The 13812-nt window shown below is 41.1% G+C and overlaps 1 protein-coding gene across 1 annotated transcript; it reads left to right on the top strand.

Moving 5' to 3' along the window:
* The first annotated feature begins 2582 nt into the window (after window positions 1-2582).
* On the top strand, window positions 2583-11036 carry LOC138911803 (uncharacterized). Its single transcript, XM_070211461.1, has 2 exons — window positions 2583-2740; window positions 9465-11036. The coding sequence occupies exon 2, from the start codon at window positions 9504-9506 to the stop codon at window positions 10470-10472; it is 969 nt and encodes a 322-aa protein (XP_070067562.1). The 5' UTR covers window positions 2583-2740; window positions 9465-9503; the 3' UTR covers window positions 10473-11036.
* The last annotated feature ends 2776 nt before the right edge of the window (window positions 11037-13812 follow it).

The raw sequence follows: 13812 nt of genomic DNA, 5'->3' as shown, positions 1-13812 counted from the left end.
AACAGATTTCAAAATGGTTAGATCATTGACTCTATCAGTGAATGGAAATAGTTCCGTTATAAACACAGTTTATTTTCCACCAATTGAATTAAACGGGGAATATGAGTGTGCGCTAGTTGAATTTAACATGTACAACTCAATTCCCAACGTGGATGTAAATAACAACCTCTTTCATATTGGTGATAAAGTTATTATTATTCCCACCGGCTCCTATGAACTCAACGATATTTCTCAATTTATTTACAACAAGTTAAAGGATTATAATCTGGAAAATACAGTGAAAATTGTAAGCAATAATAATACACTTCAAGTGGAAATAATTAGCAGTAAAGAAGATATATACTTTAATAAGGAGAGGTCAATAGGTCATTTGTTTGGTTTTAAGCAAAGAGTGTTAAAGGCAAACCAAAATCACTTGTCCGATAATGCTGTCAACATTTTAAAAATTAATTCCATTCGTTTGGAATGTAGTATTGTGAGTGGCTCTTACGTTGATAATATACCAAATCACGTATTACATGAGTTTGCAATTTCGGTTCCACCGGGCTATAAAATGACTGTGACACCACACAATCTCATCTATTTACCTATTAACTGCAGAGAAATAAGTACTCTCTCAATACATATCGTTGATCAGAACGGAGATTTATTGAACTTGCGTGGTGTAAACGTATCAATTCGCATACATATTCGCGCAATAGAATGATAATTTACAATAAAAGCAACGGTATACTTCATCAACCGCGCACTAGCAGTTGTAAAGCTAAAGGAACAGGATTAAATCAAAAGGGTCTTACATTAAAAAACAAATTGTTTTTAAAATCACTGGGCTTCAAAATTCAAATCTGATAATAATAATAATAAGAAGCATTAAAAATGAATGAAATTTTAAATGTTCGTGAGAGACCGTTTTCAGATGAAAGTATTTCGAAAAAGGAATATCATACATATTCCTCGTATCATCAATCATTTAAAGCAAATGATGAAATACGTATTTGTATTCAAAATCAGGACTTGTATGTACTCCTTCACGAAAGCTATCTTAATTTTCAAGGAGTTGTTAAGAGAGTAGCAGCCGATGGTACAAGTACCACTGATAATATCGAGGTTACGTTTCGCAATAATTGTATGGCAAATTTTATTGATGAAATTAGATATGAAATAAATGGATACGAAATTGATAGAACACGGTTTGTTGGCATGAGCAGCACCCTTAAAAATTATCTATCGGAAAGTCGTCAGGAAAGTCGCAAACTTTTAAATGCTGGATGGAGTGGTGGAAATGATATTATTACAAAAGGTAATTTTAATTTCTCGCTACCCTTAAAAAATGTAATGGGGTTTGCTGAGGATTATAGAAAAGTTTTACTGAATTGTAAGCATGAACTTATACTTTTGCTGACAAAAAATCTGGATCATGTATATGTTAAAAACAAAGCAAACCATACATATGTTTTGGAAATGACTAATATTAGCTGGAAAATCCCTCATATAACACCCAGTGATGCTGCAAAAATTAAAATGTACGATATAATAAAGAGTGGCGTAAATTTACCGATAGCTTTCCGTAGTTGGGATACATACATTAACCCAAAACTGATACAGGGAAATCAACACGTCTGGAGCCTAAAGATAGGAAGTAATAGAGAAAGACCGAGATTTGCTATTATAGCCTTCATGTTGAATGGAGAACTAATTACAAATAATTTATCCAACCTGAAAGTCCACTTGAATTCAGAAACGTATCCATATGATGACTTAAATGTAAACTTTGAAAATGATAAATATGCTCACCTTTATGATATGTATGCAATGTTTCAAAAGAGTTATTACAACCGCCCAGCAGAACCATTTTTATCACCGACAGAATTTAAAAGTAAACCTATTATTGTAGTTGACCTTTCATATCAAAATGAAACAGTTAAATCGGGACCTATCGACGTGAGAATTTCAATCGATTTGAAAAAAGCAAACAATGAAAACACTCAAGCATATTGTCTCCTTATTCACGATCGTTTAGTTGAGTATAGTCCTTTAAGTGGGTTAGTTCAAAGAATTGTCTAACAATATATCAATCACATAAAATGGAGAAAGATCTAGTTGCAATTGATGTACAAGGATTTTTTGATAACAACGACAAGTTCATTCTAAAGGAAATTGGAGTTGTATTTAGCAAAGAAAATAAGTTTAACAATAATTTCGTTATTGATTTCACTCGTCTTAATAACAAGTCCCGAAAAACTGCTCTCTGGCTTACCAAAAACCATCATAAAATTTTTTGGAACGATGGAATAAACAACTTTAAGCAAACAAGAAAATATATTAAACAAATCACTTTGGGAAAGGTGGTTTTATGCAAAGGAATTGAAAATAAACGTTTTCTAGAAATCTTTCTCAGATCACCGCACATAAGAGATGTTGAGGAATTGGGTTGCCCACTGTTCGCGTGTGGAAATCGTATATTAATACAAAGATGACCGATTCCGGGGTTCCAACTTTTCGATAACTTTTGTGGATTTGTTATCTTGGCTTGAAGCCGGGTTTATTGTTGAGTCATTTTCAAATAAAGGAAAGTCATGAAGTTGAGCTAACGTGTTCTCCAATTGGGCGGTATAAAATCAAAAGAGGAACGTCTAACAACCAAGACCTGGCCCCAAACGTTGGTCCTTCGAGCCGGATTACTGTATCAGCGAATTGCCAAGCTCCCAGGCTTAGAGGTTCCCCCCATTTCTACAGCTAAGTAAATCCTAATCGTATTTAAATCCTATTACAAGTCCAAATTCACGCCGTATAATCCGTTCCTACAAGTCCGTACGAAAGCTCAATAAATACAATAAAATACATTTGTTCATACGAGAAAATTATTCAAAGTCATCCTCATTCACATACACATAGGTGCTGCCCTCTGCAGCTTCAAGTTCCGCTAGTTATTTTGGCCTACTATTTGCGCCCCATATCAACAGCCAAATCCTATTTCAATCGTATTTAAATCCTATTTCAAGTCCATGTTCACGCCGGTATAATCCGTTCCTACAAGTCCGTACGAAAGCTCAAGCAAATTTACAATAAAATACATATGTTCATACGAGAAAATTATTCAAAGTCATCCTCAGTCATATACACATACATATGTATGTAGGTGCTGCCCTCTCCACGTCGTTCCGCCAGTTATTTTGGCCTACCATCTTTTCGTACCGGCACACATGAATGTATTTTGGAAGTGATTTATGTACATAAATCATTGTACATCTACAACACAACATTAAATACATATACATAAATAATTGTACATTACAGTCCACACCCAATAAAAATACTACAATTTAATACTGCATCTCCACCCAATAAAAATACTATAATTTAATACTGCATCTCCACCCAATAAAAATACTACAATTTAATACTGCATCTCCACTGTCAACGCATTTAGCATATCTGATAATTCCAATCCAATTATTATTTCAAATTTATTATTGGCATTTATGAACAAGTAAAAATACCACGATTTAATACTGCATCTCCACCTTCATCTTATCTAGCACATCTGTGTGATCCGATTCCTATTCAACTATTACTTCAAATTTATTATTTTTATTTATATACAAAAACATTACGATTTTCCGGTAATCATTTTGTCCTAGTCCATCTCATCAGATATTCCTTCCACACATTACACGTTAATTTCAACAGGGTTCATACATACTATCGCGACAGCTTTTTCATTTTTTTCGGGATTTTGGGGCAAAGTATAACTTTAAGATAGACCAACTTAAACGGCTGTAGTCCAACATAGTATGCAAGCGGGGAAGAAGATAAGAAGTTGTCAGACCTGTCCGCCGAAAAAGCAAGTTCCCCTCGCACACCGAAAACAAATCGGGAGGAACACTTGCTCAAGACTCCAACTCCTAAACTTGGAAAAAAGCCAACACCCATTCATAAAGCGCCTACATTAAAGCCCACACCCAGCAAGAAGGCACCTCCATTAAAGCCCACACCCAGCAAGAAGGCACCTACCTTGAAACCCACACCCCTTCCAAAGATCACCCCTACCATTTCGGTAAACCCACCTACTCCCGAGTCTAAGGACGAAGTCCCACCTGCAAGTCGTAGATTTACTCGATCCAGCATTAAAATGGCTGCAGAGGCGGCATTATCGAAATTGATTGCTGTGACTGACAGGATAAGTCAGTTTGAAGCGAGGATTAATACCCCTGGCACAGCTGAGCCATCTGTGTATACTTACCGAATCCGTCGTGACCAAGTCCAGGCCTTATGGGCAAACGTGGAGCGCGAATATGGAACATGCTGCGAAGCAATCTCTTCAGAGCGCGCCGATACTCTCACCCCAGTAGTGCAGGCAAAATATGAGTACTGCTATGGGGTCTACGAGAAGTGTGCGGCACAATTGTGTGAACAAATAGAGAAGGCTCAACCGCAATCCCAAAGTACCAATTCGGTTGTCCCTTCCAATATAATTTCAAGCGGTTGCCGTCTCCCTCCGTGCGATACTGAGGTCTTTAACGGAGATTATTTGCGCTGGCCCACATTTAGAGACCTGTTTACAGCCATATATGTTAACAATCCAAGGCTAACCGAGGTCGAAAAACTGTTCCATCTATACGCTAAGACTACTGGGGATGCTTATGCGATTGTCTCCAAATCTCCACTAACTAATGACGGTTTCAAGTCAGCATGGGATAACTTAATGGCACGATTCGAGAATCGAAGGCTGCTAGTAAATAGCCAGCTCAAGATTCTCTTTAATCTATCTGTGATAGGTTTAGAATCAGGAGTCGCACTGAAAGAGCTTCAAAGCACTATCCAGGGCTGTTTGGTTGCTTTGAAGCATTCCTCTATATCCACCGAAAATTGGGATTGCGTTTTGGTTTTCCTGTGTTCAAGTAAATTACCAAAGTCGACTCTCTCTTTGTGGGAACAATCCCTTCAGGATAAGTCTGAGATCCCCAGCTGGGAGGAAATGAACAAATTCCTTAGTGAACGATACAGAACGTTAGAGGCAATTGAAGACATTAAACCAAGTACATCCACTAATTTCAGGAGCACTCCTAATGCGAGGAACGTACACGCTTTTGAAACGAAAGTAAATGGAAAGCCACAACATTGCAATTGTTGTTTCAAAGAGAATCACCCAATCCGCTTGTGCTCGCGCTTCCTGCAACTAAAACCGGAGGAGAGAGCTAACTATATCCGACAGCAAAGGTTGTGCACGAACTGTTTCGCAAGGGGACACCAACTTCGTGAGTGTACTAGTACACACAATTGTTACAAGTGCAGGGGTCGACATCATACGCTTCTTCACCGCGATGATGCTTTTCAAGCTCCCTCTAGTCCGTCTATGTTTCAAACCATTAGTCCTGGTCCCGCTCAATATACTGTCCGGGAGTATCATACGCTTCTTCCATGCGACGGTTCAGCCCAAGCTGGTTCTGGTCCGCCTACGGGGAGTACCAGCAACCCCATTGCTCCAAACGTGAACACTTTCTTTGTCAGCAACATGCAAGGCGTTTTGCTAGGGACTGCACTTGTGCAAGTTATCTGCAACGGCGTGGCTTTCACAGCTAGAGCTTTGATCGACTCTGGGTCTGAGGGCACCTTTATTTCTGAAAAACTATTCAGGACTACAAGGATTCCTTACACGAAGGTGCAAGCACGAGTCTCAGGGCTGAATCAAGCTGTTGCTGGCCAATCTCAAAAAATGTGTCAATTCAGTTTGGGCTCCTCGCATCGTCCTCGCATTTAAGTACAAACTTCCGCCTATGTTCTTCCAAAGTTGGCAGAGAATCTACCCTCGCGTGAGGTTCCATCCGTTGCGTTGACGGATTTGCCAAATATCCAGTTAGCCGACCCGTCCTTTTCAAAAAGCGCACCAGTTGATGTTCTTGTCGGAGCCGATATTATCCCGTCGATTCTGTTAGGAGGGGTGCGTCCGAATTTATGCGGAACCCTCTTAGGACAAGAAACGATATTTGGCTGGGTAACTTCCGGTCCAATCCCTACTTCGATTTCATCACTCTCTACTCGAATTTCTGTTGAGAACCATGACCAGTTGGAAAACCTTCTCACTCGTTTTTGGGAGGTGGAGGATCTACCGCTTCCAGCAGCTGAGGAGCCCGATACGGTATGTGAGCATTTTTTTCAAACAACCACGAAGCGACAAGAGTGTTGGAGATACGTGGTATCGCTTCCATTTCGTAACCCAGACGCCATTTCTTTGGGTCATTCCAGATCAATAGCAATGTCCCAATTCCTAAAGAATGAATATCGTTTGAAAAAAGATTCCGCTTTGAAGGCCCAGTACAACCAAGTCATTCGCGAATACTTGGAGTTGGGCCACATGTTCCAAGTACCAGCTGATAGCAGCTCACAAAATTTTTACCTTCCGCATCACGCGGTCTTTAAGCCTGATAGTACAACAACAAAGGTGCGAGTTGTGTTCAACGCATCAAGCAACTCGAGGAATGGCGTAAGTCTGAATGACATCTTACATCCAGGGCCTGTCCTACAAACGGACTTAACCATCCAGTTGCTAAAATGGCGATGCTTTCGATTTGTCTTTAATGCCGATATCACCAAAATGTATCGCCAGATCCTAGTAGACCCACAACACACTCCATTCCAACGAATATTATTCCGAGACCAGGACGGTAATCTTAACGATTATGAGCTCAAGACAATTACCTTTTGTATAAACTGTGCGCCATTTCTGGCACTTCGGGTCCTGCGTCAGCTGTCAATGGATGTCCAAAAAACACACCCGTTAGCCAGTGAAATCATCAGGACTTCCATGTACGTCGATGATGTGTTAGCGGGATCCCACTCAGAGGAGGAAGCTATATCCATGATTCGTGAGCTCCGTGCCGCTCTTGGTTCCGCAGCGTTTCCACTGCGAAAGTGGACTTCCAACCACAAGGCTCTGTTAAACACAGTACCAGCTGATCATCTTTTGAATTCGGACTTCTTAGAAATCGAGGAGGCTAGCACTGCAAAAACGTTAGGGATTCGTTGGAAGGGCACGAGTGACCATTTCTATTTTATTGCTTCTTACCCCAGCCTTCATTCCTCGTACACGAAGCGTGAAATACTTTCCCAAATAGCAAAGCTTTTCGATCCAGCTGGGTGGCTGGCTCCGTTTGTTGTCCGTGCAAAGTTGTTTATGCAAGAATTATGGCTAAGAGAATTGGCCTTGGATGACGTGTTGCCCATCTCCCTAGCTGAAGAGTGGCTATCTTTCCTCCAAAGCTTTCCGGAAATTAATAAAATCCGAATTCCGCGATGGTTGCAAACGTGCCCAAAAGCGAGAGCACAAATCCACGGTTTCTGCGATGCTTCACAACGCGCCTATGGGGCGGCCATATATGTTCGGGTAGAGACGCCTCAAGGCATAGTATGCAATCTCCTGGCGGCAAAAACACGGGTCGCCCCGGTGAAAACTATTTCACTGCCACGACTTGAGTTACTTTTAGCCGATTTGACAGCAGCCATTGTACCGCAACTTCCACTCGATGTCACCGAAAAGTATTTCTGGACAGACTTGACGATCGTCTTGGCGTGGTTGAACAAGCCTCCATGTCAATGGACTACTTTCGTAGCCAACAGAGTGGCTACATGGCTGGCGCCATGTTCGCTCAGAGGATAACCCCGCGAATTTATCAAGTCGGGGGGTATGTGCCACAGAGTTGGTGAATAACGAAATGTGGTGGCATGGTCCAGTTTGGTTGAAGTCACCGCAAAGTAGCTGGCGAGAATCGACGGTGCCGGCTCCAGACACGACGGTCGAACAACGCAATGTGAAGGTTCATGTTGCTATTCCTAGCCCACCTAGTCCATCAGATCCCATTTTACGGTTCTCCGACCTGGGGAGGGCACTGCGCGTTATGGCATACGCGATTCGCTTTATAAAGGGCTGTCGAAATACATGCCGATCGGCCTCATTAGAGCTTACCGGGTCAGAGATCGCAGAGGCTTTGGAAACGATAACTCTTGCAACTTAAAAAGCTTGTTATCAGGATGAACGTCGGCTTCTTGAGAAAAAACAGCATCTCCCATTGTCCAGCCCAATTGCAAATCTCAATCCTTTCATTGATAAGCGAGGTGTGTTACGAGCGTGTGGACGCGTCCAAGCATCGGACTCCATGTCTTATGACGAACGGTATCCGATTTTAGTGTCAGCATCCACCCATTTGGCTCGTTTGCTGGTTCGCTTCACACACAAAATATCCCTACATGGCGGGAACCAGCCCGTCGTAGGTCTAATACGCTCAAAATATTGGATTCCAAGACTACAAAATATTGTAAAATCCGTCATCCGCGCATGCAAAGTATGCATTATCTACAAGAAGAAGGTGCAATCACAACTAATGGGCGATCTTCCAACAGAGCGAGTTACCTTTTCTAGACCTTTCACGTACACGGGTGTGGACTTTGCGGGTCCGTTCGACATTAAGAGTTTTACTGGCCGCGCGTGTCGTATAAGAAAGGGGTATGTGTGTGTATTTGTATGTTTCACCACAAAGGCAATCCATCTTAAAGCAACATCCGATCTGTCCTCCGAAGCATTTCTTGCTGCTTTTGCCCGCTTTGTAGCGCGACGAGGCTGCCCATGTCAAGTCCATTCCGACAATGGTAAAACCTTCGTCGGGGCAGCTAGAGCTTTGAACTCTGATTTTCTTGAATCCACAAAAAGGTTAATTGTTGCTACATACCAGCATCAACAGCTTAAGTGGCGTTTTATCCCTCCCGGTGCGCCCCACATGGGCGGGATGTGGGAAGCGGGAGTGAAAAGCTTTAAAGCTCACTTTTATAAGGCTATGGCTACGTCTAAGTACACGTTTGAGGAATTCGCGACGCTACTTTGTAAAGTTGAAGCCTGTCTGAATTCGAGGCCAATTGCACCTATTTCTGAGGACGCAACGGACCAGCTGGCGCTGACACCTGGCCATTTCCTCATTGGAGCACCGCTACTCTCGGTCGCTGAGCCGGAGATTAAGGAAGTGGCTGCCTCAATCCTAAATCGTTGGCAACGCCTCAAGGCTCAGAGCCAACAACTCTGTGTCAGATGGATGCGGGAGTATTTAAGCGAATTGCATAAGCGAAACAAGTGGCGTTTCCCGTCTAGGAATGTTGAGGTGGGCGATCTCGTCGTCATAAAAGAAGACAACCTTCCCTCAAACGAATGGCGGGTGGCTCGAGTCCAGCGAATCTACATGGGAAACGATGACAAGACCCGAGTGGTCGATCTAACCACGTCGCGGGGAGTCATTAAAAGACCGATCACTAAAACTATTTGGCTTCCAATGGAATCCCAGATCCTGTCCTCCTACTCGTCAATCATTTCCAGTCAATAACCAATCATCAATTAATTCATCATTAATTTCACTCATTCATCAGTCATTTCACTCATTCATCATTCATTTTACTCATTCATCATTCATTTCATTATTCAGATCATCCTGCATCCATCCGGTTTTCGTCCTCAGATCACCATGACGCCACGCCCACGCCGAGAGCAGGTACAAGCCAATGAGCGCAAATGTACTCGAGGTATTCACTCCTACCGTTGCCGAGTTTGCCGAGGCGTCCACCCTCTCAAGAAGTGCGTACGGTTTCTGAGATTGACGATGGAGAAGCTGCTCAGGGCAGTACTAATCAATGGGTACTGTGCTAACTGCCTGGCTCATGAGCATTCGGGTGAATCCTGCCGAAGTGGTAACAAATGCCGTCAGTGTGACGGGGCCCATCATACACTGCTACACATGCGGGAGCTTCCACGATCTAGGTCCAGATCGCCCTCTACTGGGTCACGGTCACCCCGTCATACTAGGAGCCCGACATCGGTGACTCAATCGCCGGTCCAGCCTGGAACCGGGGTTCCGTCATCGTCCCTGACGGCTTTGTTACAACACAGAAGCCCCCGAGTGTTTCCCACCGCATCTATCCTGGTCCACAATGGGGCGACACAGTTCGATACGAGAGCGCTCATCGATCCTTGTGAGCCGGTGTCTCGGATTAACGCCTCCATGGCACAAGCATTTCACCTCGAGAAGATCTCAGTTGGCAGCGAGGAAGTGTGTAGCGCGGTTATTAAGTCCATAATGACACCAGAATTCCGTCTAGAAGTTTACTTGAAGATTGACCCGCATCTCAGCCATCGCACGCCATCTACTCCAATTGATCTGCGGATTCGTCAGAAGTTCAAGCACCTAACTCTGGCTGATGAGCGGTTTGATCACCCATCCACTGTGGCTATCGTTTTAGGAGCTGATGTTTATTCGGATGTTATATGCGCAGGAGTCTTGCCGAGTACAGATGGTCTGCCAGTCGCTCAAAACACCGTCTTCGGTTGGACGCTTTCGGGAGCATGTCGATGCCGATCATATGAGGCGCCAACGGATGCATTGTTGCAACACATTGCAAGGCCGGCGGGATGTTCGCGTGTGGAAACCGTATATTAATACAAAGAGGACCGATTCCGGGGTTCCAACTTTTCGATAACTTTTGTGGATTTGTTATCTTGGCTTGAAGCCGGGTTTATTGTTGAGTCATTTTCAAATAAAGGAAAGTCATGAAGTTGAGCTAACGTGTTCTCCAATTGGGCGGTATAAAATCAAAAGAGGAACGTCTAACAACCAAGACCTGGCCCCAAACACCCACCATTAAACACCGTAAACATAAACCAATTCCCATTTTGCTCAATACATATTAAAAGCGGTATTTGTGCTCTGAATAATGCGCACAATATTTAAAATTTTTGCAATGGAACTATGGTCTAACACTTATACATATACAATGGATAACAGACAAAGTGGATTAATAAACCGAATTAATAATTTCACATCCCAATTTGGTGAGGAAATTTTTAAAGAAGATTTAAAATATCTCATTGATTCGAGGAATATGTTCATGGATAAAGGAGAAGACGATCTTAACAAAACGGTATATGGTAATCATTTTACGTTTTGTAATAATGGATTCGGCGAAGACGCGTGTGCCTGCTTTTTCTATAAAAATCATCGAGACGGAGCCTTAAAACTAATGTCATCATATTTAGTGTATAAGAAAAGCCTGTTACAAATTTACAAATAAACCTGAGCTAAATTCATGACCTAATTTCAAATTAACATCTTCTTTTGTTTGGGGGATGGGTGATTTTTTTCAGCTATTTCTTTCAGGTCGAAAAGTTAAAAAAATAAAAAAATATACTTGAATTTAAAATTTACATATTCTTTTTGTTATTGGGGTGGGAGTTTGTTTCTCAGTGGCAAGCAAAGGGATCCCTTTTCAAGGGTGCTTGCTTTCAGCTGTTTCTTTTGGACGTGACAACAGCCCGTGACATTCTAACACGTACCCGTCTGAGCACCACACTTTCTTAATCTAAGCAAAGGACTCCCCCATTAACTAGGATAACCCAAATATATCGCTATGATCACCTGCCACACCCCAGTAACTTCTCACCCGCTTAACTAGATTCCCTCGCTTCGTTTCACCCTATTTTTCTTACTTCTCCCACGTTCGATCCCGTCAACCTACTCGTCAACCACTTAAGCAGAATGCCTCCCCTCTTTCACCCCATTTCCTAGATACAAAAGCTGGATATAACTATTGTGGACCCTAATTTACGATCACCCGTCACACCCCCCACACCTGTCACATTGTCCTGATTTATTACCCTAATTAGCATAATTAATTACCTCCCCTTCACTTTTTGATCCAGAACTCTCATTAAATACGATTCAGAACTCTCATTTTTATACTACTTTTGTATAGGGTAGATCCTATTATTTTGGACTTTATTACTTCAACAGCTATGTCCTCAAATGTGCCTTTTGTCAGGTTGACTAACTTCAAGGCCGTTATAAATCTTTGAAGATGAAGTTTTTGCCCATAAAATTCTGGGATGCCATTTGAGATGTCTTTTATGTAGGCCCGTTGGGCAGCTGCGTCCGTCATTATGTATGCTGTTGTCTCTATTACACTTGTTAAGGAGTTAAATTCTTCTTCTTCTTTCTCCTCCTCAATTTCTTCTTCCTGTTCCGGTAAATTTATAACCGCCGGAATTGTTAGATCGTGTAGATCTTTTTCTTTTATATCAACATTTTCGATTGATTCTGAATCTTCTTTCTTAGCTGATTCTAGTTCTATTTGGTCTGGTAATTCTTGTTTTTCCTTAGTATCTATTGTCAAAGGGGTATTTAGAATTGTAGGTATAGAAATATCTAATTTATACCTTTCTTTGACTGTTTGAACGTAACTTGATCAATAATTTTGATATTTTTGACCAGTTTGTTTCATTTATTGTCCTCCTGTTTTCATGTACTAATATTCTTGCCTCGTTAAAAGATTCGACAAGTATTCTCGCATGTTTTTTTATTGTCTCTCCTTGGATTAACCTATTCTGGCTTACACATTTGTAAGATTTCTCGAATTTCTCTTTTATTTCCCTAATTTGTTTTGTTAATTGATCCTATTCCATACTAAATTGTTTTATATACACCAAAATCTAGTGTTCTACCAAGTATGGAATGTTCTTTTATGATGGATTTTACTTTTACACCTGGGATGGTGGTCAATATAATTGCTTTTTGCGTATATGAGCAATGTATTAGTGGAGAAAAGTCTAAGTTGTACCTATTCATGTACTCATATTCTAATTCATTTATGAGTAGAGCCTCAGTTCCTTTTTCGATAATTGATAATGCCCTATTCTGAAAGTTTGGCTCCTTATCAAGAGTGATTCTAATACACTCTGTAGTATTCATTTTTGTATATATATGTTTTTATTTATTTTTTTGTTTTATTTATTCATTTGTTTTCGTTGTACATTAGATAAGATTTTTCAATCTCTAAAGATTATAAAATGAAGATTTACTTAAGCTTAACTTCTAAAGTGGTTGGAATTTCGAAATTTTGATTTTGCAGAATTTTAGGTTTTGAAAGGGCCTAATTAGAAATCTAAAAGAAATTTCGATATCCCCCATAATTTGGGGGCTACATTTAAAATTAACTTTTCGATTTAAAAAATCTAAACCGCTGCTCCGATCGAGATGATTTTTTGGTAAATGGTTATTCTATGGCCCAAATGCTTAAGTTTAATTTTTTAAACTTTTAACATTTTTTTTAAAGTATTTTTACCGAATTTATTTAGATTTCCTAAGTTATTGCGTTGCATTTCGTGGGAGCCCGCCGAGAGAGCGAAACACAGAGAGCGGATGGCAAGAGAGCGACGGCCGAGAGAGCAGCAGCAAAGAAAACTGTCGATGGGGAGGGGTAGTGCTCTGGGGAAGAAGGAGGGGAAAAGGACAATTTTAGTTAAAATTGTTTTGGATTTTAAAAAAATTAAACTCCGATCAAAATGATTTTCGATCAATAGTCAGTCCTGTGGATAAAATGCTTAGGTTTTATTTAAAAAAAAATATTTTTTGCTCTAAATATGGATATTGGAGCTGTTTGAGGCCACTGGGGGGACATGTCGGACCTAAGTGGGCGCCTACGCCCCCAATGGAATACTGTGAAAAAATTTGGCTGCTCTAGCTCTTATGGCTTAGGCTGTGGTCGTATCCCCCTAAAAATCGGTCTTTCATTTTATAATCTTTAGAGATGAAGACCTTTTATCTGCAATCGTGTCCCATTGCATAACTTTAGGGGACTTAAATTTCTCAATAACATTACGGGTGCTACAATCCTAAGAGACAGATTATGCTGAGGAATTCCTGGAGGATTTTAAGATTTTAAAAATTCAACAGGGTAATGAACAGCATTATCAGCATCAGGAACAGAGTCGACCGATTTATAGAA

Source organism: Drosophila takahashii, chromosome 2L (genome assembly GCF_030179915.1).
Source record: "Drosophila takahashii strain IR98-3 E-12201 chromosome 2L, DtakHiC1v2, whole genome shotgun sequence".
Taxonomy (NCBI): Eukaryota; Metazoa; Arthropoda; class Insecta; order Diptera; family Drosophilidae; genus Drosophila; species Drosophila takahashii.
This window is presented reverse-complemented; position numbering and strand designations above follow the sequence as displayed.

Coding starts and splice junctions, on each gene's coding strand:
- LOC138911803 (XM_070211461.1), top strand. CDS start 9,504: ATGACGCCACGCCCACGCCGAGAGCAGGTACAAGCCAATGAGCGCAAA.